Source organism: Phoenix dactylifera, chromosome 2 (assembly GCF_051530095.1).
Source record: "Phoenix dactylifera cultivar Ajwa chromosome 2, Ajwa_hap1_PhDact_Kaust_v1.1, whole genome shotgun sequence".
NCBI classification, from domain to species: domain Eukaryota; kingdom Viridiplantae; phylum Streptophyta; class Magnoliopsida; order Arecales; family Arecaceae; genus Phoenix; species Phoenix dactylifera.
In genome coordinates this window covers 57,614-85,106 of record NC_143191.1, presented here as the reverse complement: position 1 = coordinate 85,106, position 27,493 = coordinate 57,614, and the positions used below count along the sequence as shown (strand labels likewise).

The 27,493-nt window shown below is 50.1% G+C and overlaps 2 protein-coding genes across 29 annotated transcripts in view; one reads left to right on the top strand and one right to left on the bottom strand.

Moving 5' to 3' along the window:
- LOC103697104 (serine/threonine-protein kinase ATM-like) overlaps window positions 1–27,493 on the bottom strand; it is a 74,021-nt gene that overhangs the window by 31,684 nt on the left and 14,844 nt on the right. The gene's annotated exons all lie outside the window — the stretch shown is intronic.
- On the top strand, window positions 17,055–19,856 carry LOC148714487 (uncharacterized). The gene has a single exon (XM_088714779.2). The coding sequence runs from the start codon at window positions 17,055–17,057 to the stop codon at window positions 19,854–19,856; it is 2,802 nt and encodes a 933-aa protein (XP_088570905.2).

The window sequence follows — 27,493 nt, the reverse complement described above, 5'->3', positions numbered from 1 at the left end:
TCCTACTTCTCTAGGGCTTGTTCATTTAATTATGTTATAGTTCTCTTGCATGATAGCTATATTCTTGAAACTTACTTTGCTGTCAAAATTCAGAACATAGGTTTCTCCACTTTCAAATCCGTCCTATCAATCATTAAATCTTGTTATTCAGTTAGCACACCCTAGCAACAGGATGTTTCTCAACGTTCAATGATCAATTTACTTTAGGATTAAAACAACCGTAAAACTTGTTTGCAACCTATTTTCCTATCTTGATTAATTTCATACCTTAACTCAAGAATAACCGGAGTAAAAATCAGCAATATCTAAATTTTAAGTTAATTCTATGAAAGTTTGCTAAGATCAAAATCATACTTTAGGATCATTATATTTACTAGAGTTCCATTAGTGACATTACATCTCACATCATCATACATAGTGTTGTCATTACATGCCAACCCATAGCGGTAAGAAGTACCAAGCCACTCAACCCAAAGTCCCCTTAGCTACCACGGATTCTGAAGCTCTGAAATTTCTCATAAAACAGTTCGCTGCCATGCGAGCTGATAATGAAGAATTTAAATGAGAGGTCCGTGTGCTAATGTGAAACATTAGGACCCCGGAACCACCAACCCCGTTGCAGCCCAACCTGAATTCGGTTTGGTCGTACCACCTGTAGTCTTTCCCCATCCTCCTAAGAACCAACCACCTTCGATTGCCAACGCGAACTCGATGAGAGACTATTACGTACCGTAAGAATAGAGGCCCCTACCTTTGCCAGTCAACTCGAACCAAGCATGTATCTCGATTGGAGAGCGAGCATGGATAACTACTTTGAATGGTATGAGATGTCGATGATAGGAAGGTGCGATTTACCAAGATGAAGCTTATTGGGCAAGCTCATTGGTACTGGCATAATGTTGAACATATGCGCGATATCCAAAGGCTTCCTCGGTGACGTATCACCACATAGGAGGATATGAAAAAGAAATTGAATGAAAAGTATCTGTTATTTTCTTACCGACAACGCCTTATGGATAGGTGGCAGAAACTAACTCAAGGGACATCAGCTATTACTGATTACATCGCACGATTTGAGAAGTTTCATAAGAGGTGCGGTGTAGTAGAAGATGAGACTGTCACTCTTTTAAGGTTTCAGGCAGGGCTTCGCAAGGAAATCCAGAAGGAAGTCATCCTACAAAAGATTACCACTCTTGGCCAAGCATACTAGTTGGCTCAAGATGTGGATAGTTTCTTAAGGACACCCGTGGTGAGGCGTATTGACCCTCGACTAATGACCTCAGAAGTCCGACCTACCCAAAACTATCTCCCACAACTCAGACCACTTCCCAATCCTCCTAATCAGCCCGGCCCTATCCAAGCACCAGCTAGGACATCCCCGATGCCTATCCCGAACCCTTCAAATGATAAAGAAAAAGGAATATTAGGTCCCAACCCTCCTTCTCGATGCCAAACCCAATGTTTCCTGTGTCAAAAGTTTGGCCACATAGCATCCCAATGTACTGCTAAGACCTAACGAACCAGAAGCTGGAAACCAAGAGGCTGAATTTGTCAAAGAAGTCTATGAACCAAACATCGAAGATTATGTAGAAGACTTTGGAAATGAACCAACCAGATTAGAATTTGTCCAGAACGATTCACGAGAGGAAACCTATGACCCGCATAACCAAGACCCTAGGCTTCATGTGGTTAGGTGCACCCTCGCCCAGACTAAGACCGAACAAGATTGGCGCTGAACCTCCCTATTCTACACTCTTGTTAAGATCAATGAAAAAACTTGCAAAATCCTTTTCGATAGCGGGAGTTGCATCAACGACATCGCTTCCGGAGTTGTCTCCCACCTCAAGTTGAAGTCTGAGCCCCATCCCCGCCCGTACAAAGTAGCATGGGTGGATAATACATCCATCTCTGGATCGGAAAGATGCCTCGTCCCTATTCAATTCTTATCTTATAAGGACGAAATTTGGTGTGACAGCATTCCGATGCATGTAAGTCATCTTAGAAATACCTTGGCTATACGATATGGACGTCACACTTTATGGACGTTCAAACTCGTGTAGTTTTATTTTTCAGGATAAAAAAATTAGACTGAACCCAATACTTCCTAGAGAGTCTGCCCCTGAAAAGAAGAATTATGACCCAGGTAAAAGCAAGCCACTTCACATCATTACTTCAAAAATGGTAATGAAAGATATCGAGAGCCAGACACTTATGTTTGCACTTGTGGCTAAAATTATCAATGTGGAGTTCACCTTTGAGCATTCTCCTGCAGTAGCTTCCCTTCTAAAGGAGTTTCATTCCGTCTTGTCTGATGATCTTCCGGATGCATTTTTCCAATGCGTGAGATCCAGCACGCAATTGATTTAGTTCTCGAAGCATCCCTATCCAACCTTCCTTATCATAGGCTCAACTCAAATGAACACGCTAAACTAAAACGTTAAGTTGACGAACTCCTCACAAGAGGATATATTCACGAGAGCCTACGTCCATGTGCCGTGCCTGCACTCCTCACCCCCAAGAAAAATGGCTCTTGGAGGATGTGTTGATAGCTGTACCATCAACAAAATCACGATTAAGTATCGCTTTTCCATCCCCAAGCTGGACGACCTCTTAGATTCTATGCCTGGTGTTACGATCTTTTCCAAGATCGATCTGAAGAGTGGGTACCACCAGATCCGGATTCATCCTGGGGATGAATGGAAGACTGCCTTCAAAACGAAAGATGGACTCCACGAATGGTTAGTCATGCCGTTCGGATTAACCAACGGTCCCAGTACTTTTATGAGGGTGATGACTCAAATATTTAGACATTTTCTGAACAAATTTGTTATTGTGTACTTTAACAACATCCTCATATACAGCCGAACTTAGGAGCTCCATCTCACACATCTAAGGCAAGTTTGTGATGTCCTTAGAAAAGAAAGAAATTTCTTTGCAAATCCCAAGAAATGTGCCTTTTTGACCAATCATGTTACTTTCTTAGAGTTCATTGTATCTTCTAAGAGTGTCTCTGTTGATCCTGAGAAGGTAAGCGCGATAATAGATTGGCCCGAGCCCAAGTCTCTATATTAAGTACGTATTTTTTATGGGTTGGCCACTTTCTACCGTCGCTTCATTAGGAGTTTTAATTTGATAATGTCTCTTATCATAGATTGCCTGAAGAAAGAAGACTTTATGTGGAAAAAATCTGCATCCCAAGCGTTTAACGAAATTAAAAAAAGGATGATAGAAGCTCCTGTCTTGCACCTCCCTGATTTCACGGAGGTATTTGAGGTTGCATGTGACGCCTCTAGAGTTGGTATAGGTGGCGTGTTAAGCCAAGAAGGTCATCCTGTCGCATTATTCAGTGAAAAATTAAACAACAGTAGGTTATGTTAATCCACCTATGATAAAAAATTCTATGCAGTAGTGCAAGCCTTGCGACATTGGCGACACTATTTCCTACCGCAAGAGTTTGTCTTATATTCAGACCACGAAGCATTAAAATATCTCAACTCCCAAAAGAAACTAAACCATAGGCATGGCTGATGGGTCGAGTTTCTCCAAGCTTATACCTTTGTCTTGAAGCACAAGGCTGGAGTTGAGAATAAAGCTGCTGACGCGCTCAGCCGACGGATCTTCCTCCTCTCCGCGATGAACACGAAAGTAATAGGTTTTGGAAGGATCAGGGAACAATATGTCTCCTATCTTGACTTTAGACAAATATACCTGACCCTGCGTGACAGGGTGGATCGAGAGCAGAACGATTTTTTTCTGCAAAATGATTCTCTTTTGATCCAATCAATTGTGTATCCCTCGAACATCAGTGAGAGATTTCTTAGTATAGAAAATACATGCTAAAGAACTTTCTGAATATTTTGGGCGAAACAAGACCATTGAAATGGTGGAGTCGTTTCTTTTGGCCGAGTCTCAAGAGAGACGTGGCTAAAATTGTCAGTCGGTGTCGTACCTGTCATCTAGCTAAACAACGTAAACAGAACACTAGTCTGTACAATCCGCTACCTGTTCCTGAGTGTCCATGGCAAGATGTTAGTATGGATTTCGTGTTAGAACTTCCTCGTACTTCCACCAGGCAAAATTTTATTTTTGTGGTCGTGGACCGTTTCTCAAAAATGGCTCACTTTCTTTTCTGTTTTAAGACTTCCGATATCGATAGAATTGCCAAACTTTATTTTGATGAAGTCGTTAGACTCCATGGCCTTCCTAAATCTATTGTGTATGATAGGGACATTAAATTCATGAGCTACTTTTGGAAAATCTTTTAGTACATGAAGGGCACCAAACTAAAATTTTCCTCTGCCTACCATCCTCAAACCAATGGCCAGACTAAAGTTGTCAACCGTAGCCTTGGAAACCTGTTGAGATGTCTGGTAGGCGAACATGCTAGGATCTGAGATTTCGTGTTACCAACAACTGAGTTTGCATATAACAGTTCGATCAACAAGTCCATAGGCATGAATCCATTTGAAGTGGTGCATGGTTACAAACTTAGGTAGCCTATAGACATGATTTCCATGTCTCATCAGCATAGAGTGTTTTAGTCTGCACATTCATTTGCATCGTATCTACATTCATTACATCAAAAAATCAGCAATCGCGTTTACTCTAATAACTTCAAATATAAATTCCTTGTTGATTCGCACAAACGTTATAAAGAGCTAAGTGCAGGAGATTATGTTATGGTAAGAATCAGGCCTGAACGATTTTCGAACGTTCAAGAAACTATAAGCTCGTAGTGCGAGCCCATTAAAAGTCTTAAAGAAAATTAGTTCGAATGCATATATTGTTGATCTTCCTGATGACTAGGGAATTAGTGTGATATTTAATATTAAAGATTTAATCCCTTATAAAAAGACAGCAATTATTCCTTCCGACCTCTTTGTTGACACATCTTTCCCTAATGATAACCCTGACCCGTTATCTGTTGTTGAGCCGCCGCCACCAAAATTTCATGCATGCAGAGAGCAAATAGAATATATATTAGATAAGCAGGTTATGTCAACTAGAAACTGTGGATACCAACGTTATGTTGTACGGCGGAAAATTGTTGAGGACCCCCACAAGCGCTGCCAACCAAGGAGGACATCGAAGGGTCAAGCCAAGGCCAACTATTTTGCTTGGAAAGCCTTGGCCAAGCCCCTTCATTTGGCTAAGCACATCTATGGTCGGCCGAGACTATGCCCGTGCCGCACACCGCGCCCATGCATGCCAAGCCTCGGTCGAGCACGCCCAACCTCGGCCGAGCCAACCGCGCGCCCATGCCTACCCAAGCCTCGGTCGAGCACGCCCAGCCTTGGCCGAGCCCCCGCACGCGCAGCCCCGCCAAAGCCTTGTCGTGGCTAAGTCCGCCTGCTACAATGTGGCGGGGTTCGGCCGCAAGAACCTCGCCAGCTACAGTGACCGCACGCCCGCCTGCTACAGTGCGGGGAGGTTCAGTTGCAAGGACCTCGCCTGCTATAGTGCAGCGAGGTTCGGTCGCAAGGACCTCGCCAGCTACAGTGACCGCGCGTTGGCCAACCCGCCCGCGCGTGCTCGCCTGTGACAGTGCAGCGAGGTTCGGTCGCAAGAACCTCGCTAGCTACAGTGACCGCGCACGCCTACTGGCGGCCACGCGACCAAGTCCCAATCCCACCCGGACTGGGACTCTCCCAGCCGGGATGCGCGACCGGTCAACCAGGTGTTACGTACCCCAGACGGCCACGCCGCACAATGCGCCCATGCCTGCATGGCGCGCCCGAACCTCGCCAAGGCCAGGAGGGGCATGCACTTGGGCAGCAACGAGGGGCACCAGCCCATGCGCGAGCACCTGAACGCGCGCGCACAGAAGGGGCAGCAAGCGCAAGGCACGGATGAAACTGCATTCGGCCGAGCGCATTCAAGCCAATCGAGTCCAGAGCCAACACACTGGTCGAGCCAAACCAATGACAGCACAATCAGTCCAAGCCCGCGCACATTGAACCCGGACCAGCTAGCGCATGCGCGTCCTAAGGCCAAACAAGGAAAGCCACCGTCGGTCGAGCCAAAGGCCTGGCCAAGGGACAAGTGGCAACCATCTGCGCGCGACAGTAAACAAGGTAAGGCCCTGCAAGGCAGCGCTTGGCCAAGAATAGCAGGTCGAGACATATGGCAGAAATCCAAGCACAAGCGCAGGGCCAAACAAAGAAGGATCACGCACAGAATCAAAGGAGCCCGCAGGCTCTTCCATAGAGATTTGGCGAGCGAAGACGTGGGCAGCCAAGATGCATCAAGCCGCAAGATGGATGGAGGACAGAATGCCAAGTCACCAATCCGCGGGAGAGAAAGCAGCTGGATCCGCGTCCCGAATAACCAGGAAGCGAGTCCCGGGAGTCTATCCGGCCAACCAACAAAAATCCCAAATTAGGCCAACCGCGGATAAGTAGCGGCATCCGCACGGGACACGTGTGTTGAGGACCCCCGCAAACGCCGCCAACTAAGAAAAACATCGAGCCATAAAGAGGCCAACGGAGGCCAACTACATTACTTGGAGAGCCTTGGCCAAAGCTTTCATTCGGCCAAGCACACCCATGGCCGGCCCATACCATGCATGCCAAGCCCCGACCAAGCATGCCCAACCTTGGCCGAGCACGCCGCACACATATCCAAGCCTCGGCCGAGCATGCCCAACCCCGGCCGAGCTCACCGCGTGCTTGCCGCGGCCAAATCCTGCAACATTGCATGGCTGCGGCGAGGTTCAGGCCAAAGAACCTAGCCAGCACAGTGTGCCGAGCGAGGTTCTAGCTACCGAACCTCGTCAGCTACAGTGTGCCGGACGAGGTTCTGGGCGCCAAACCTCGCCAGCTACAGTGCCGCGTGCCCGCCTGCGCGCCCAGGCGCCCGCGCGCCCGCGCCCAGTCCGCCGGGCGAGGTTCGGCCCAGCGAACCTCGCCAGGACCCGCGCCAGACTCTGCCGCGCGCCAGTCACCGCGGCCGCCCGACCAACGGCACGCCGCGCGCGCCAGGCCCCCTGCCGCGCCCCTGCCAGCGCCCCGCCCAAGGCCCTGCCGGGCCCCAGCGCCCTGCCCAAGGCCTGGCCGCGCCCCAGCGCCTTGCCCAAGGCCTGGCCGCGCCCCAGCGCCTTGCCCAAGGCCTGGCCGCGCCCCTGCAGCGCCCCAACGCCCTGGCCAAGGCCCTGCAGCGCCCCAGCCAGCCTGCCAAGGCCCTGCCACGCCCCGCCAATGGTCTTGGCCAGCCCTTGTGTTGGGTACCCGAGGACTTGCGGTCCCGATCCCCGGCCCAATCGCCCAAAGGATGAAGTGTTGGTTTGGTTGGCTTATGCCTTGGGACCGACTTGTCGGTAACGCCGCTCTTCTTGTTGCCTTTGGCCCTTACCTATACTAGTCCACACAAGAAATTCGGCAAGGGATATGAATCAATGATGTGAGGAAAAATTGAGATTCAATTCCAAGAGGACAACGGAATTACAAGGAATAGTTGGCCAAGGGACAAGAAGGGTCCTTGCCTATCCTAAGAACAATCTAAGGGGAGTGATGTTCTCCACCTTAGCCCAAGCCTTTCGGCCGAATGACCCTTAAGGAACCTAAGGGATAACCCTTTACAATGACTCAAAATATGATAAAAGATGGATGCTTGGCTCGACCCTAATGGCCTCTTCTTATAGGCCTAATGCCTCATTGGCGGAATACCTTCAAAATTCAAATATCTTCCTACTTCGGCTGAATTCATTTGAATTTGAATTCAAATTAATTTAGCCATGTGTTGCATGAGTTGCTTGGCCGGCTTCGATTTGAATTTGAATTCCAACCTACTAAGGAAGGTCTTCATGTTGATGCTTGCACCGGTCGCCATGTGTCCGCTGTGGCTTGAATCCTTGGCTTGCTGTCGGGCTGAAGTTGTGCCTTGTGCTTGTTGCCTCTTCACGCGGATTCTTGACATGGCATTCTGCTGGCCATCAATTTGGCGGCCTGCTGCATCTTGGCTGCCCATGAATCTGCTCGCCAAATCTCTATAAGAAAGCCTGCGGGCTCCCCCTTTGATTCTGCCTTGGCGCACATGGGATTTGGCCGAGCGGTTGCTTGGGCGCCGCTGCTGGGGTTGCTGTCATGTGGCGCGGCCAATTATGGCCGCGCGCCTTGTTGGGCGCTTCTGCTAGGCGTGCTGCCATGTGCTCCTCCTGGTTATGGCTGGGCGCAATGCTGGGCGCTTCTGTTGGATGCGCTGCCATGTGTCTTGGCCTGCTGCTTCAAACCAGGCGCACTTGTCTTGATGGCTGCAGTGCTCGGTCGGGCGCCACTTGGACTTCGGCCAGATCCTTGCCTTATTTGTTGGGCGCACATGTGCCAAATGTTGGGCGCTTGCTTGGCCCACCCTTAGCTGTCTTGGTCGCAATGTGCGCGGGCTTGGACTTGGCTGTCGCCCTTGACCCGCTTGCTTGGATTGAGCTCGGCCACTCGGTCGGCTGGCCGGACTTTGGACTTGTCGCGCTCGGGTCTTCTTTTGTGCGCGCGTGCTTAGGTGCGTGCGCACGGGCTGGTGCCCTTGGACATCACCCATGTCCATGCCCTTCAGTGGCATGCGTGTAGCCAGGTGCTGCGCGTGTGCTGGATGCTGGCGCGGCGTGGGCTGGTGTCCTGGCAGTGCACCGGGCCACTTTGGCTGTGGCGAGGTTCTGGTGCTAGAACCTCATCTGGGCCCTGTCATGGCGAGGTTCGGGGCAGCCTGGCGCTGGGGCGTTGGCCGGCCCGGCTGAAGGCTGTCGCACGCAGGGGCTCGAGCGCTCGCAGGGGCGCGCGCTGCAAGGCTAGCGCGCGCAGAGGCGCGTGCTGCTGGGCTGGCGCGCGCGGAGGGCCGCGCGCCTGCTGTGGCTGGTGTGCGCGTGGTCGGCCGCGCGAGGACTGGATGGGCGCGCCGCGGCCTGCGCGCTGCTGTGGGCGCGCGCAGGGCACTGCGCGCGGCTGCTGCAAGCTGGGCGCACGGATGGCCGCGCGCGGCTGCTGTGGTTGGCCCAGAACCTCGCACGGGCGTTGGGCATGGCCTGCGCGGGGTTGAGCCGGCTACTGTCCACTGCTTAGGCAGATCTCCAAGCAGTGGATATTGGCTGCTTCTTGGATTTGGTCGAGGTTGGGCTCGGCCACTTGCTCCGGATTGGTGCTCGGCGGACTAAGGTCTCCATCATTCCCCCCTCCTTGGAGAATACCCTTGTCCTCAAGGGTAGCAGCAAGGACGGGACTTCCTTCTTTGCGTGACAACGCATCCGCCACCTTGTTTTCCTTTCCTAGTTGGTAAATGATATCATATTCAAAGCCAAAAAGTTTTACCAGGAATTTTTGCTAATCCTGAGTAACAATCTTTTGTGTGAGGAGATGCCGAAGAGCTTGTTGATCGGTCACGATGGTGAAGCGCCTCCCAAGCAAGTATGGCCTCCAAATCTTGACCGCATGGACCACGGCTAGCACTCCCGAGCGTAGGTACTCCATGCCTTCTTTTGGGGTCCGAGGGCTTTAGAAATATAGGTCAAAGGCCTCTAGTCTTGTGCTAGGACCGCACCAATACCTTCATTGCTTGCATCCGTGTAGACTTGGAATGGTTGGTTGAAGTTTGGAAGAGCAAGCACCGGAGTTTAAGTCATGGCTCTCTTAAGATCTTCAAATGCTTGCTTTGCGGCTGAAGTCCACTCAAACCCATCTTTCTTAAGCATGTTGGTAAGGGGCTTGGCAATGAGGTCGTAATCCCTCACAAATCTTCTATAGTAGCCGGTGAGGCCTAGGAATCCCCTCAAAGCCGAAATATCCTTGGGCAAAGGCCAATCGGTCATGGCCTCTATCTTGCTTGGATCCACTCTCACGCCTTGGCCGGAAACAATGTGCCCAAGATATTCAAGTTCTTCTTGCATGAAGGCGCACTTGGAAGCTTTGATGTAGAAGTTGTGTTCTTCCAAGATACTCATGACTAGATCTAAATGCTTCATATGTTCCTCCATGGACTTTGAGTAGACTAATATGTCGTCAAAGAAAACAATCACAAATTTCCGGAGGTGAAGCTTGAATACCTTGTTCATGGCCGCTTGAAAGGTTGATGGTGCGTTGCATAGGCCAAAGGGCATGACGAGGTACTCATAGTGGCCGGAATGGGTGCGGAAGGCTGTCTTGTGGATGTCTTCCTTCCTCATTCTAATTTGATGGTAGCCGGCTCTTAGATCCAATCTTGTGAAGTATTTTGCACCATGGAGTTCGTCCAACATTTCATCCACCGTGGGTATAGAAAAACGATCCTTGATTGTGGCTTCATTCAAGGCTCGGTAATCCGTGCAAAACCTCCAAGATCCGTCCTTCTTCCTTACCAAGAGAACCGGGGAAGAAAACGGGCTTGTACTTGGGCGGATCAACCTTTGCTTCATCATCTCTTCAACTTGCCTTTCGGTTTCACCCTTTTGGAATTGAGCATACCGGTAAGGTGGTACATTGATGGGCTTGCTTTTATCCTTGAGCCGGATTGGATGATCAAAAGGACGTTGAGGTGGAAGATTGGTCGGCATCTCTAAGACTCTTTGGTGTGCTTCAAGGAATTGGCGCACTTGAAGTGGAAGGTCACTCATGTCTTCAATTGGCTGCGGTTGAGGTCCCCCCGCAGCCCCTCCTTGGTTGGCCATAACCACGGCAAGGCATAAAGCTCCCCCACGGCATAGCCTTTCTAGCATGTTGGCCTCACAAGGCCGGACCTCCTTGGGATGAAGTGCTGTCCAAACCTTCTTCTTGGTGCCGATTTTGAACTTTATTGTCATGGTTTTGTAGTCGGTGACTACCTTTCCCACACTTCGAAGCCATGCGTTGCCTAGAACCACATCTAGGCCAAATAGTTGTAGAACATGTAGATCAGCCACAATGCGGACTCCTTGGACATTAAGCCGAACATCCTTTACAATTTCTTGGCATTGTAGTCGTTCACCACTTGCAACCTTCACATCAAAGGGTTCGGTGGCTGCCCCCTTGAGTCCAATTCTATATAATGCATCCGGATTGATGAAGTTATGAGAGGACCCGTTGTCAACAAGAAGGGACACCTCATGTCTTCCGATCCATGCCATCATCCTCATAGTAGATGGGCGTTGTACTCCGGATAGTGCATGCAAGAAAACTTCGGCATTTTCGTGAGCGGATCTAGTGGCTTCGGCTTCATGGTTCTCTTCATCAATGGTGCTACCTTCGGAGGATGATGTAGCTCCTTCATCGGCCTCGTCTTCGCTGCTCACAAGGTGGATGGCGAAGGATTGATCGGGCTTGCATTTGTGGCCTTTCTCCCACTTGGAACCCCACTTGAAGCATAGGCCTTTCTTGATGTACTCTTGCAACTCCTCTCGGTTGAGCTTTTTAACTTCATGTTGCTGTGGTTTGGAGGGAGTTGTTGCAGAATTTTGAGGCTTCATTCGTAAGGGATTGGAATCCTTGCGGTTGGATGGTTCTTTGTTTGGCCGCCGGTCATGGAAACCACTTTGGTCTAGGATTTCAGCCATCCTCAATGCATCTTGAAGGCGTGTGGGTTGCTTGAGCTTGATCTCCTTGGAAAGCCATGACTTGAGCCCATCAACAAAAGTGCCAAGGAGTGCTTCTTCGGACTACCCTTCCACCATTGTTTGAAGTTGGCGGAATTGGTCGATGTAGTCTTGCGCTTTGCCTTCTTGCCTCAATTTGGCCAATTGGCCATGATGATTGATGGTTGGAGATGGTCCCCATTGTTTCAAGAACTCATCTACAAACTCCGTCCATCCCAACCTATTCCCTTCCCTAGCATAGATGCTTCTTAGCCACCTCCACCACCTATTGGCTCTCCTCTCTAAGTGATAGCTAGCTAAGGTCACCTTCTCTTCTCTAGGGCTTTCATATACTAGGAAGTATTGCTCCACTTTGTCTAACCATTCATATGGATCACCTTCTCCAAATGTAGGAAAATCAATCTTCGGTTTTCGGATCCTTTCATGATGATCCAAAACCCTAACATCATCATCATCTTCCCCTTTCTTCTCCTTTCCTCCCGATCTCTCCGGTCATAAGGCCTTCAATGTAGAGGACTTCTTTGGGGCTCACTCTCCTCCCCTTCATACTCTCTTGGCCGATCCTCTTGGATACCATCGGCCCATCTTTCAAATACTTGTTCTCTCCTTCCTCTTCTTCTTCTCTCATTTTGAAGACCATCACTACCATTACTCTCCTTTTCTCCATATCTTCTTTCTAACCTCTCGGCATTAGAATTGCTCTCCCTCCTCATGGCGGCCAATGTCTCCATTACATTCTCCAAGACATTGCCTAACCTAGCACTACTCCCTTCTATGGCTTCCATCAACTTTTGGTTGTTAGAATCTTCACCCGACTCCATTACAACTCTTCTATTTTTTTCCCACGTGAAAACCACTCCAAACCTCCTACGGCCATCACCCAAAGGATGATCCAGCCCTCCAATGAGTAGTGTTACAAAGCAATTGCAAATACCCTTGCGGGTTGTACAAGGATAGTAAAAATACAGAATTTTTTAAGCACTCAACCCACGAGATTCGTCTTGTTAATTCCCTTGCTCCCTACCCCGTGTAGAGCGGTTGCGACACGAGTTACTACCAGTAGCCTCATCCGTGCCGGCCTTTTAGTTCTCTAGCACCGAATAGTTGAGCTGCATATTGCCGGGTACTACCAGTAGCCTCTCCGTATGGCAAAGTTCCTAGTTGTGAGCCAAGTGAAAAACAATCTGGTCTCTTTTACAAGAAACTCTCTCACCACAAGATAAACTTACTAACCCCAAATTAGATCTCACACATACACAATGAAGAATATAGATCTAATTTTCAGACCTCATAAGAACTTCAATGAACAATGTAGATCCGAAAGAGAATGCGTTACCTCTTGAGATCGACCTTCTATGGGTCTCAACTAGTCGAGCTCCCGACGATCTCCTTGAAGAATTCTCTCAATGAAAGCACCAGAGTTGGGTACCCGGGGACTTGCGGTCCCGATCCCCGGCCCAATCGCCCAAAGGATGAAGTGTTGGTTCGATTGGCTTATGCCTTGGGACCGACTTGTGGGTAACACCGCTCTTCTTGTTGCCTTTGGCCCTTACCTATGCTAGTCCACACAAGGGATTCGACAAGGGATATGAATCAATGATGTGGGGAAAAAACTGAGATTCAATTCCAAGAGGACAACGGAATTACAAGGAATAGTTGGCCAAGGGACAAGAAGGGTCCATGCCTATCCTATGAACAATCTAAGGGGAGTGATGTTCTCCACCTTAGCCCAAGCCTTTCGGCCGAATGACCCTTAAGGAACCTAAGGGATAACCCTTTACAATGACTCAAAATATGATAAAAGATGGATGCTTGGCTCGACCCTAATGGCCTCTTCTTATAGGCCTAATGCCTCATTGGCGGAATACCTTCAAAATTCAAATATCTTCCTACTTCGGCTGAATTCATTTGAATTTGAATTCAAATTAATTTAGCCATGTGTTGCATGAGTTGCTTGGCCGGCTTCGGTTTGAATTTGAATTCCAACCTACTAAGGAAGGTCTTCATGTTGATGCTTGCACCGGTCGCCATGTGTCCGCTGTGGCTTGAATCCTTGGCTTGCTGTCGGGCTGAAGTTGTGCCTTGTGCTTGTTGCCTCTTCACGCGGATTCTTGACATGGCATTCTGCTGGCCATCAATTTGGCGGCCTGCTGCATCTTGGCTGCCCATGAATCTGCTCGCCAAATCTCTATAAGAAAGCCTGCGGGCTCCCCCTTTGATTCTGCCTTGGCGCACATGGGATTTGGCCGGGCGGTTGCTTGGGCGCCGCTGCTGGGGTTGCTATCATGTGGCGCGGCCAATTATGGCCGCGCGCCTTGTTGGGCGCTTCTGCTGGGCGTGCTGCCATGTGCTCCTCCTGGTTATGGCTGGGCGCAATGCTGGGCGCTTCTGTTGGATGCGCTGCCATGTGTCTTGGCCTGCTGCTTCAGGCCGGGCGCACTTGTCTTGATGACTGCAGTGCTCGGTCGGGCGCCACTTGGACTTCGGCCAGATCCTTGCCTTATTTGTTGGGCGCACATATGCCAAATGTTGGGCGCTTGCTTGGCCCACCCTTGGCTGTCTTGGGCGCAATGTGCGCGGGCTAAGACTTGGCTGTCGCCCTTGACCCGCTTGCTTGGATTGAGCTCGGCCACTCGGACGGGTGGCCGGACTTTGGACTTGTCGCACTCGGGTCTTCTTCTTTTGTGCGCGCGTGCTTAGGTGCGTGCGCACGGGCTGGTGCCCTTGGACATCACCCATGTCCATGCCCTTCAGTGGCATGCGTGCAGCCGGGTGCTGTGCGTGTGCTGGATGCTGGCGCGGCGTGGGCTGGTGTCCTGGCAGTGCACCGGGCCACTTTGGTTATGGCGAGGTTTTGGTGCCAGAACCTCGTCTAGGCCCTATCATGGCGAGGTTCGGGTCGGCCTGGCGCTGGGGCGTTGGCCGGCCCAGCTGAAGGCTGGGCGCGAGCAGGGGCGCGCGCTGCAGGGCTAGCGCGCGCAGGGGCGCGCGCTGCTGGGACGCGAGCGGAGGGCCGCGCGCCTGCTGTGGCTGGTGTGCGCGCGGTCGGCCGCGCGAGGACTGGACGGGCGCGCCGTGGCCTGCGCGCTGCTGTGGGCGCGCGCAGGGCACTGCGCGCGGCTGTTGCGAGCTGGGCGCGCGGATGGCCGCGTGCGGCTGCTGTGGTCGGCCCAGAACCTCGCGCGGGCGTTGGGCATGGCCTGCGCAGGGTTGAGCCACCTGCTGTCCACTGCTTGGGCAGACCTCCAAGCAGTGGATACTGGCTGTTTCTTGGATTTGGTCGAGGTTGGGCTCAGCCACTTGCTCCGGATTGGTGCTCGGCGGACTGAGGTCTCCATCACCTTGGCCAGCCTTTGACAGCCTAGGCCTTGGCCAACCTAGGCCAAGCCTTAGGCAACCTAGGCCAAGCCTTGGCCGGCCTATGCCACCTACTAGCCACCTTCCTTTGAGTGTTTTGACCCCTCTTGAAGAGCCTATAAATATGTATTAAGGGAGCTTGGGAGAACATCTTTTTGTCTTAGTAAGTCCACTTGTATTTCGGCCTAAGGGCTTGGGAAGGCTTTTGCCTTAGTGTCTTCGGTCTTAGAGCATGTTCTAAGACTTGGGCTAGTGAGGACCAAACATAGTTCCACTAGAGTGTTGTAACCTTGTCTTTGGGAATTAAATCAACCGTTAAGCGTTCCTCTACATAATTTGAGCTTTCCACCTGTGTCATCGGTTGTTTTTCTTCAAGCCAAGTGTCGGGCCAAGCTGCAATCAGTAGATCCGCCCCTTGTCTTGATTCCCACCATCACTTAGAATATCCGAACACCTTCCGGCGTTACCCGCATCGGCCCAAATCATCCATCTTCGAGGTGCGCACAAGGAGCACGGAACATAGAGTGGTGTGGAGGCTTCCGGGCCGAAAACTACCCTCCATCATTGGTGCTTTCATTGAGAGACTTCCAAAGGAGGTCTCTCCAAAGAGGTAACGCCTTTGAACCCAAGAAATTTTCGATTCGGGTTGGGATTAAGGAGCACTACATTCTCGCATGCTTAGAAGTGAGCTTTAACATTCCTACTACTTGCACTTAGACTTTCTTGTTGTGAGTGTGGAAAGGTAAGCTAGAAGTACTTTACTTGCAAGTAGTACTTAAATTTCAGCACTTTAAATTCCTTGCTTGCAAAAGGGAGTGAGAACATTTTTTTGTAAAGAGAACGGTTTGTTTTCTATTTTGCTCATCATAGGGATGGTGCCAACGGGGAGGCTACTGGTAGTACCCGGCACTATTTGACCCAACTATTTGGTATTAGGGTATAGAGAGACGGCACAAGAGGGAGGCTACTGGTAGTACCTCGTGCCCTCCTAACTACACCGGGTAGGGAGCAAGTAGAGCAACAACACGTTTCTCTCGGGTTGTGAGGCTTATTTGTTGTAAACCATTGTTGTAATTGGAGGTGATTGAGTGGTGTACCTTTCAAAACATATATAAGGAGGGTCGGTTCATCCTTTGGGTGACGACCAAAGGAGGTTTGGAGGTGCATTTGTTAGAAGCAAAACAATGGAGTTGGGAGCTAATTCAAATTCTCACCATGCTCGGCTAGAGGCATTGGAGGGGGTTCGGCCCACCTAAACCGAACCCTTGAAAGCCAAAATCGAACCCTAGAAAATCTATCCAATACCCTAGCCGGGATGAATGAGGAGGATTGGAGAAAAAGAGAGCGAGAGTATAAAAGATCAAATGATGAGGAGCCATAGTCGCATGCCTCACGGCGGGATCATGGAAGGATGAGAGGAGTGATGCGGGAAGCCTACGGGCTAACCGAACGGAGGAGTTAGATCACCGAAGGCCTCGGAGGACAGGAGGAAGAATTGAAGCCCGGGGAATAGAAATTGAGAGGTGGATAGGAGAAGAGGGACCTAGCCATAGTGAAGAGGGGAGTGAACCCGAGGAAGATCCATTCCATGACCGAAGGCCTATAGGCCGGAGGAACTTCATGGAAGGGAGAAGGAGGAATGAAGACTATGATGAAGATGATGCTAGGGGCCCAAGACATCAAGATAGAGGGCTAAGAAAACCGAAGATTGACTTTCCCAAGTTCGGCGGTGGTGATCCCTATGAGTGGATGGACAAAGCCGAGCAATATTTTGATGTTTATGAAGTACCAAGAAGGGATCGGGTCACATTAGCTAGCTTTCATCTTGAGGGAAGAGCTAGCCGGTGGTGGAGGTGGATCCGTGACCTATATGAGAAAGATGGCAAGCGGCTTGGTTGGACGGCCTTCGTGAAGGAGTTCATGTCACAATGGGGGCCCTCTCCCGTTGTAAATCATCATGGACAACTTGCCAAGCTAAAGCAAGAAGGAAGAATGCAAGCATATACTGATGAGTTCCAGCTTCTACAAACCATGGTGAGTGGATGGTCGGAAGAAGCATTGTTGGGTACTTTTCTTGATGGCTTGAAGCCTTGGCTTGCCAAGTGAAGAGGGGAGTGAACCCGAGGAAGATCCATTCCATGACCGAAGGCCTATAGGCCGGAGGAACTTCATGGAAAGGAGAAGGAGGAATGAAGACTATGATGAAGATGATGCTAGGGGCCCAAGACATCAAGATAGAGGGCTAAGAAAACCGAAGATTGACTTTCCCAAGTTCGGCGGTGGTGATCCCTATGAGTGGATGGACAAAGCCGAGCAATATTTTGATGTTTATGAAGTACCAAGAAGGGATCGGGTCACATTAGCTAGCTTTCATCTTGAGGGAAGAGCTAGCCGGTGGTGGAGGTGGATCCGTGACCTATATGAGAAAGATGGCAAGCGGCTTGGTTGGACGGCCTTCGTGAAGGAGTTCATGTCACAATGGGGGCCCTCGCCCGTTGTAAATCATCATGGACAACTTGCCAAGCTAAAGCAAGAAGGAAGAGTGCAAGCATATACTGATGAGTTCCAGCTTCTACAAACCATGGTGAGTGGATGGTCGGAAGAAGCATTGTTGGGTACTTTTCTTGATGGCTTGAAGCCTTGGCTTGCCAAGGAGTTGAAGTTAAAGCAACCGGCAAGATTACAAGAAGCTATGAGGATGGCCGAGATCTTAGACCAAAGCTATGGCATGGAGAGGAAAGTGTCCAAGGAAAGCTTCAACAACAAGGCCTCTACTTCATTACCACCAAGAGGGCCTTGGAAGGAGAAAGAAGAAGTGAAGAAAAACAAGGAGCGGCCTCAACATGTCAAGAAGCTTTCTAGAGATGAGCTCCAAGATTATATCAAGAAGGGGCTATGCTTCAAATGTGGTGACAAGTGGGGCCGGGGCCATCAATGCAAAACCGGCCAAGCTTTCCTTCTAGATGTGGGCTCCGAGAAGGAGGCGGCTACTTCGGATGCTTCGGAGGATGAAGATGAGGAGGAGCAAGACCATGGAGATGATTTTAGCCCGGAAGGGGAGGAGGCCGAGCTATCCTTGCATGCCATGTCCGGAGCACAAAGACCGTCCACCATGCGTTTGATGGCATGGGTGGGCAAATATGAGGTATCACTCTTGGTACATAGTGGTTCTTCCCATAATTTTATCAACTCCGGAATAGTGAAGAAGGTTGGATTGAGAGGGGCGGCCGTGGAGCCCTTTGAAGTAAAGGTTGCTAGTGGGGAGAAGCTCAAATGTCAAGAGGTGGTAAGAGATGTTCGCATGAATGTCCAAGGAGTAAGGGTCAAGGCCGACCTACATATTCAACTAGTCGGCTTGGATGTGGTGTTGGGCAATGCTTGGCTCAAGAGCTTGGGGAAGGTGGTAACCGACTATAGCACCATGACTATGGAGTTCAAGCTTGGAGGCCAAAAGAAGAAGTGGACCGCCATAAGCAACAAAGAGGTGCGGTCTTGTGAAGCCAACATGATAGAAAAGCTATGCAAAAGAGGGGCTTCTTGCTATGCCATTGTGATGACCGGCCAACACCAAGAAGAGGGCAAGAAAGAAGATGAATTGGAGGGCATCCCTCCAAAGATCCGGAGCTTGTTGGAGGCTCACTATGATGTCATGAAGGTACCTACATCTGTCCCACCTCCAAGAAGCTTTGATCATCCTATAAGATTGAAGAATGAAGCCATGCCGGTGAATGTTCCACCCTACCGGTATGCCCATTTTCAAAAGGGAGAGATAAAGAGACAAGTGGAGGAGATGTTGAAGCAAGGGTTGATCCGCCATAGCACAAGTCCCTTCTCATCTCCGGTTCTACTTGTGAAGAAGAAGGATGGCACGTGGAGATTTTGCACCGACTACCAGGCCTTGAATGAAGCAACGATCAAGGATCGATTCCCCATTTCCACGGTGGATGAGATGCTTGATGAACTACATGGTGCAACGGTCTTCACCAAACTTGATTTAAGGGCGGGGTACCACCAAATTCGAATGAAGGAGGAGGACATCCACAAGAGGGCGTTCCGGACACACTCGGGCCACTATGAGTATCTTGTCATGCCGTTTGGACTTTGCAATGCCCCCTCCACATTTCAAGCTACCATGAACGAGGTATTCCGGCCTTACTTGAGGAAGTTCATGTTAGTGTTCTTTGATGATATCTTGGTCTACTCCCACTCTATGGAAGAGCATGTCAAGCATTTGGAAGTTGTGTTATCCATCTTGGAGAAGCACCACTTCTACATCAAGCCTTCCAGATGTGCCTTTGCCCAACTGGAGTTAGAGTATTTGGGGCACATCATCTCGGGAGAAGGTGTGAAGGTAGACCAAAGGAAGATTGAGGCTATGGTAGATTGGCCTCTACCCAAGAACATTTTAGCTCTTAGAGGTTTCTTGGGATTGACCGAGTACTATCGGAGGTTTGTGAAGAACTATGGCTTAATTGCAAAACCTCTAACCTCCATGTTGAAGAAGGGTGAATTCGAATGGACTCCGGAGTCAAGAGAAGCATTTGACAACTTGAAGAGGGCCATGACTCAAACACCGGTCCTAGCACTTCCGGATTTCTCTATTCCCTTCAAAGTCTACACCGATGCAAGTGGAGATGGCATCGGAGCGGTCCTTGTGCAACAAAAGAGACCCTTAGCCTTTCTTTCAAAAGCCTTGGGACCCATGAAGAAGGCTTGGGGAACATATGCAAGGGAACTATTAGCATTGGTGCACGCCGTCAAGGTATGGAGGCCTTATTTGCTTGGTAAAAAGTTCACCATTGTCACCGATCAACAAGCATTAAGGCATCTTTTAGAGCAAAAGATTGTGACCCCGGAACAACAAAAGTTCTTAGTCAAACTCCTTGGCTTCGAATATGACATTGTATATCAACCGAAAAAGGAAAACAAGGTGGCGGATGCACTCTTAAGAAAGAAAGTCCTATGCTATTGATGGCCGAAGGAGAAGAGCCAACTTCCATGGCTCTTAGTGGGATTGAATGGCAAATATGGGACCAAATCAAGGAAGCTAACAAGCTTGATGCTCGGGCCATGGAGATCATTGAAAAGATTGAAGCCTCATCCGAAGGAGTGGCCAACTACAAGCTTAAAGAGGGACTAATTTTCTACAAGAGGTATGTCTATGTGCCAAATGCCCCCAACTTGAGAGCAAGCATTCTTGATCACTTCCATAATAGCAAAGGACACTCCGGGTGGCTTTGAACCTACGTCCGAGTGAAGCAATTTTTTTATTGGGAAGGACTCAAGACCGAAGTCAAAGCATTGGTGGCCGAGTGTGAGACTTGCCAAAAAATTAAATATGATCCAAGGGCACCAATGGAGCTTCTACAACCACTACCCATCCCAAACATGATTTGGAAAGACATTTCGATGGACTTCGTGGAAGGATTGCCAACTAGCAAAGGAGTGGAAGTCATCTTTGTGGTGGTGGATCGGCTTAGTAAGTATGCTCACTTCATTCCCATCAAGCATCCTTACACGGCCAAATCGGTTGCTCTTACATTTGTGGAGTCGGTGGTCAAGCTTCATGGCATTCCAAAGAGCATAGTCTCCGACCGGGATAGAGTCTTCATGAGCACATTTTGAAAGGAGTTATTCACACTTCAAGGGACCACATTGAAGGCAAGTTCATCATACCACCCACAAACGGATGGACAAACGGAGGTAGTAAACCGAACCCTTGAGCAATATTTAAAGTGCTTTTGTCATAATCAACAAGCCAAGTGGGAAAGGTTTCATGTATGGGCCGAATATTGGTATAATTCTACCTACCAAGCTTCAATCAAAACAACCCCCTTTGAACTAGTCTATGGAAGACCCCCTCCGGGTTTACACCGACATGAAAGGGGAACGGCAAGAAGTGAAGAAGTAGAGCAAGCATTGACCGAAAGAGATGAAGCCGTAGCCAATGCAAAGGAGCTCAAGAAGGCCCAAGAAAGGATGAAGAGATATCATGACAAAAACCGAAGAGAGGTAACTTTCCACCCGGGGAACTTAGTATATTTGAAGTTGCAACCTTACACTCAAAAGTCCCTCAAGAAGAATTTCAACTGCAAACTCTCTCAAAGGTATTATGGGCCTTTCAAAATATTGGAGAAGATTGGAGAAGTTGCATATCGGTTGGATCTACCCACCGCTTCTCTACTACACCCAGTCTTCCATGTATCATTACTCAAGAAAGTGGTGGGTGATCCTTCATTGATCAAGCAAGACCTACCCACCATTGATGAAGAAGGAAGACTATTGTTACAACCCGAGGAGGCTATCAAGTATCGTATATGGAGGAAAGGGAGAGAAAGAAGAAAGAAATGGCAAGTGTTGATCCAATGGAAAGGAATACCAAGAGAAGAAGCCACTTGGGAAGACTACAAGGAGATAATCCGGAGGTATCCACATTTTATCCTTGAGGACAAGGATATTCAAGAGAGGGGGAGTGTTGAAGACCCTCGCAAACGCCGCCAACCAAGAAAGACATCGAGCCATAAAGATGCCAACTACATTACTTGGAGAGCCTTGACCAAAGCTTTCATTCGGCCAAGCACACCCATGGCCGGCCCATACCATGCATGCCAAGCCACGGCCAAGCACGCCAAACCTTGGCCGAGCACGCCGCACACATGTCCAAGCCTCGGCCGAGCATGCCCAACCTCGATTGAGCTCACTGCATGCTTGCCGCGGCCAAATCCTGCAACATTGCATAGCTGCGGCGAGGTTCAAGCCAAAGAACCTCGCCAGCTACAGTGTGCCGAGCGAGGTTCTGGCTGCCGAACCTCGCCAGCTACAGTATGTCGGACGAGGTTCTGGGCGCCGAACCTCGCCAGCTACAGTATGTCGGACGAGGTTCTGGGCGCCGAACCTCGCTAGCTACAGTGTCGCGCGCCCGCCAGCCCGCCTCCGCGCCCAGGCGCCCGCGCCCAGTCCGCACGGGCGAGGTTCAGCCCAGCGAACCTCGCCAGACCGCCAGCACGCCCAGGCGCCCGCCTGCGCGCCCGCGCCCAGTCCGCCCGGGCGAGGTTCGGCCAAGCGAACCTCGCCAGGACCCGCGCCAGACTGTCGCGCGCCAGTCACCGCGGCCGCCCGACCAATGGCACGCCGCGCACGCCAGGCCCCCTTCCGTGCCCCAGCGCCCTGCCCGAGGCCTGGCCGCGCCCCAGCGCCCCTGCCCAAGGCCCTGCCACGCCCCAGTGCCCTGGCCAAGGTCCTGCAGCGCCCCAGCCAAGGCTCTGTCGCGCCCAGCATGCCTGCCAAGGCCCTGCCACGCCCCAGCAGGCCAGCCAATGGTCTTGGCCAGCCTTGGCCAGCCTTTGACAGCCTTTGACAACCTAGGCCTTGGCCAGCCTATGCTACCTACTAGCCACCTTCCTTTGAGTGTTTTGACCCCTCTTGAAGAGCCTATAAATATGTATTGAGGGAGCTTGGGAGAACATCTTTTTGTCTTAGTGAGTCCACTTGTATTTCAGCCTAAGGGCTTGGGAAGGTTTTTGCCTTAGTGTCTTCGGTCTTAGAGCATGTTCTAAGACTTGGGCTAGTGAGGACCAATCATAGTTCCACTAGAGTGTTGTAACCTTGTCACTGGGAATTAAATCAACTGTTAAGCGTTCCTCTACATAATTTGAGCTTTCTACTTGTGTCATCGGTTGTTTTTCTTCAAGCCAAGGGTCGGGCCAAGCTGCAACCAGTAGACCCGCCCCTTGCCTTGATTCCCACCATCACTTAGAATATCCGAACACCTTCCGGCGTTATCCGCATCGACCCAAATCATCCATCTTCGAGGTGCGCACAAGGAGCACGGAACATAGAGTGGTGTGGAGGCTTCCGGGCCGAAAGCTACCCTCCATCAACGTGCCTCAACCAATCGGGCGACACATCCCGTGCGTCCAAAGGATTTCAGCACATGGCCGAAAGGGGCCAAACTTAGTTAGACCCCCTTGCGGCTAACTTAGAATCTTTTTATCTTTTGAATTCATTCCGCAAATAAGCCAAGGCATTAGGCCTATATAAAGGAGCCATTAGGGCCCTTGGACGGCATCTTGATTTAGCTTTGAATTATCATTTGTCAAGGGTTATTTCTTAGGTCCCTTAGGTGGGAATTTCGGCCGCAAGGCTTAAGCTAGGGTGGGGTAAATCAACTCCCCTTAAATTGTTTTAGGCAAAGCAAGGTTCCTTCCTGATCTTGCCAAGAGTCCTTGTAATTCGTTGCTTATTGGAATAGAATCAATTTTCTTTTCAAAATTAAGCCCCAACACTTGATTCTTTTCCACCACCGGCACCTATATTGGAATAGCATAGGTGTGGTTCCAAAGGCAGCAAGAAGAAAGCGTGTTACCCACTTCAAGTCGGTCCCAACATCACCTTCCAACCTGAACCTTGGTGCGGGGTTTGGGACCGCAAAGCCCCGCGGGCCAACGCTGGTGCTTTCATTGAGACACTTCAAGGGAGATCGTCGGGTGATCGGCTGCAGTCCAAATCCACGAAAGAACGATCTCAAGTGGTAACGCTCTATCTTTCAGATCTATACTTTGCATTGTTTATGTATTGAGATCTGAAAATCAGATCTAAAATTACTTGCTTCTACTTGTGAGATCTGATTGTAAAGGGGTTTATTTCATTGTCTTAATAGTGTGAGAGATTTTTCTTGTAAGGGAAAAGAGCTCTCTTGTGTCTATTGTGTTCAATCCAGGAATAGTCCAACGGAAAGGCTACTGGTAGTACCCAGGATTATTTGACCCAACAGATTGGTTGTAGGATATATTAGGGGTCGCATAAAAGGAGGCTACTAGCAATACCTTGTACGCCTTCCCCAACTACAACCTTTTCGGGAACACATAGATCATCAAGACCTCTTTTGGGTTGAGAGATCTAAATCTTGTATTCATTCCTATTTGTACAACCCTTAAGGTGATTTTGTGGTGGAACCTTCTCATAAAAGGAGGGCCAGCTCATCCTTTGGGTGACGGCCACAAGAGGACCGGTTTGGTTGTGTTTTTGGGTAGGAATCTCATGAAGTCGGGTAGTGAATCGATTAGCCAGCAAAGGCTCCTTAAAGTTATGGAGAATAACAATGCAGAAATCAGCCGGGTGTTAGAACATGTGATGACCACCTTGGCCACCATGAGGAGAGAAGGGAATGCCAACATAAAGAGGATAGAGAGGAGATTTGCAGAAAAAGGAAGTGATGTGAGTGAAGGAGGAAGCAAAAAGAGAGAAACTAGAAGAAGAGGAGGAAGAATTGAAAGTGGTGATGATGTAGCAGATAGATGGGCCGATGGCATCCTAATGGAGGATCGGCCTAGAAGGATGTATGAAGAAGAGAGTGAACTCGGAAGGAGTCCTCACCCTTGGAGGCCTCATGGCCGAAGAGTTCAAGAGGAAAGGAGAGGAGATCAGGTTGACCATGATGATGAGGTTAGGGTTTCGGGTCCACATGAGAGGGGGATCCGAAAACCAAAAATAGAGTTCCCATCCTTTGGTGGAGGAGATCCATATGAATGGCTCGATAAAGTCGAGCAATATTTTCATGTCCATGAGATCCCTCAGGAGGAAAGAATTACCTTGGCAAGCTACCATCTGAGGGGAGAGCCAATAGGTGGTGGTGGCTAAAGAATATTTTTGAGAAGAAAGGGAATTACTTGGGGTGGACGATTTTTGTGCAAGAGTTTATGAATCAATGGGGACCGTCACCAACCATAAATCACCACGGCCAATTGGCCAAATTGAAACAAGAAGGCAAGGTGCAGAATTATATTGGTGACTTCTGCCAACTACAAACGATGGTGGATGGTTGGTCTGAGGAAGACTGGCTCGGCACCTTCATTGATGGGCTCAAACCTTGGTTAGCCAAAGAACTAAAGCTCAAGCAGCCCACGCGCCTATAAGACGCGATGAGATGGCAGAGATACTTCACCAAAGTGGCTACAACGATCGGCAACCGGCCAAGGAGATCTCCAACCGCAAAGACTACAAAACCTTGCCATCCAAATCCCAACATGCAGCCGCAAGTACCTCCAAACCGCAGCCCCAAGAAGAAAATTATCCCGTGAAGAACTCCAAAAATACTTTGACAAAGGCCTATGTTACAAGTGCGGCGTGAAGTGGGAAAAGGGCCACCGATGCAACCAGCCAATCTTTAGGTGATTTTGAGCTGCTGCAGAAATTTCTGCAACAGCAGCAACCACATCAACCAGCCAAGATGTTGCACAACAAACCGAGGAGAACAAGCAAACCTTGGCAGCCCAACCTGCAGAATTTCCAGCAACCGAAGGGGAGTCCACTTGCCAAGCCATCAGCAGCGCCGACTGGAGGATCTGGGATCGGATCCGAGAAGCCGTCAAGTTGGATGTTGGGGTTCAAGAGATCATAGAAAAGATAGAAGCCGCTGCAGATAGAGTGGCCAACTTCAAGATCCGTGATGGACTCATCTTCTACAAAGGGTATGTCTATGTTCCTAATATTCCAAACTTAGAGAAAGACATACTAGACCACTTCCATGGTAGTAAGGAGAGAGGACATTCCGGGTGGTTTCGCACATATGTTCGAATTAAACATTTTTTCTTTCGGGAGGGATTGAAAGCAGAAGTAAAAAAGATGGTGACCCAATGTAATGTATGCCAATCCATAAAGTATGACCCTAAGGCACCCCCAGGACTTTTACAACCCCTTCCAATACCCGAAATGATTTGGGAGGACCTGTCCATGGATTTCGTGGAAGGCTTTCCCAAAAGCCATGGGTATGAAGTCATTTTGGTGGTAGTCGACTAGCTTAGCAAGTATGCCCATTTCATAAGCCTCAAACACCCTTACATTGCTAAGTCCATAGCCAAAGCCTTCATGGAAGTTGTTGTCCAACTGCATGGCATCCCAAGGTCCATCATCTCTGACCGTGACCGCATTTTTCTAAGTGACTTTTGGAAAGAGATGTTTTCCCTTCAAGGCACCAAACTCAAAGCTAGCTCATCATACCACCCCCAAACAGACGGGCAAACAGAAGTTGTCAACCAAACCTTGGAGCAATATCTTCGATGTTTCTACCACAGCCAGCAAACATTATGGGAGGAATACTTGGTATGGGCCGAGTATTAGTACAACACCTCCTATCATTCGGCCATCAAAACAAGTCCTTATCAGCTAATCTACGGCCGGCCTCCACCAACAATGACAACCTATGAACCAGGCACGGCTCGGACTCACGAAGTGGAGCAACAATTGATCGCCAGAGATGAGCTGCTGGCCAACGCCAAAAGAGAGCTCCAGAAGGCCCAACAAAGCATGAAGAGGTACCATGACAAACGACATAGAGAGGTAACTTTCAAACCTGGGCAATATGTTTATTTGAAAATCAGTCCCAGAAAGCAAAAGGCCCTTAGAAAGAAATTTAGTTTCAAATTATCAAAGAAGTATTATGGGCCATACAAGATCCTAGAGCGAATTAGGGATGTGGCATATCGCTTGGAGTTACCTCCCAATTCTCAACTCCATCCGGTATTCCATATTTCTTGGTTAAAAGAAAGGATAGGAGATCCCACCTTGATTGAAAGAGAGTTACCTACATTTGATGAAGAAGGCCGCCTTCTCCTTCAACCGAGAGAAGCTCTTAACTACAGAATTTGGAGAAGAGGTAGGAGACAAAGACCGATTTGGCAAGTCCTTATACATTGGCGGGGTGTTCCTCAAGAAGAAGCAACATGGGAAGATTATGATGAGATCATGAGAAGATACCCAGACTTCACCCTTGAGGACAAGGGTGCTCTCCAAGATAGGGGAATGTTACGGACCTTAGACGGCCACGCCGCACAAGAGCCCTGCCAAGCCAAAGTCCAGAAGAAATGGCCAAGACCAATCAGCGGGCCAAATCCACTGCTTGGAGGCTTGCCTAAGCAGTGGCCAACCACGCCGACAGTCGGCTCAGCCCCGCGTAGGCCCTACCCAGCGCCCATGCGAGGTTTAGAGCCAACCATAGCAGCACGCGGCCAATCATGCGCTCGCTCGGCCACAGCCACGTGCGGCCCCCACATGCGGCCAACCACGTGCACCGCAGGCGCGCGGCCCTCCACGCGCACAGCAGCTGGCACGCAGACCCCTGTGCGCCCACCAACCCACACGCGGCCACCGCGCACTGCCCTCCGCACGTGCCACAGCCCGCGCACGGCCGTCTGTGTGCGCCCGACGCCCAGCAGCGTGCGGCCCTCCGCGCAGCCACGCGCAAACCTCCACGCGCACGAGCTGCAGCCGGGCCGGCCAACACCCAAGCATTTGGCCGACCTGACGCCACGCGCACCAGCGCGTGCCCGGCGCTTTGCGCCCGCATGGCGCGCAAGAACCTCACCAAGGCCAGGAGGAGCCAGTGCACTGCCAGGCCGCAATCCTATGCCTCGCCAGCACCCGGCACACGTGCAACAGTGGGTTGCACGCATGCCAGAAGTGGGCATGGACATGGGCGACAACGAGGGGCACCAGCCCATGTGCGTGCACCTAAGCGCGCACGCACAGAAAGGACAGCAAGCGCAAGGCTCGGTCGAGACTGCATTTGGCCAAGTGCATTCAAGCCCATCGGGTCCAGAGCCAGCGCATGGG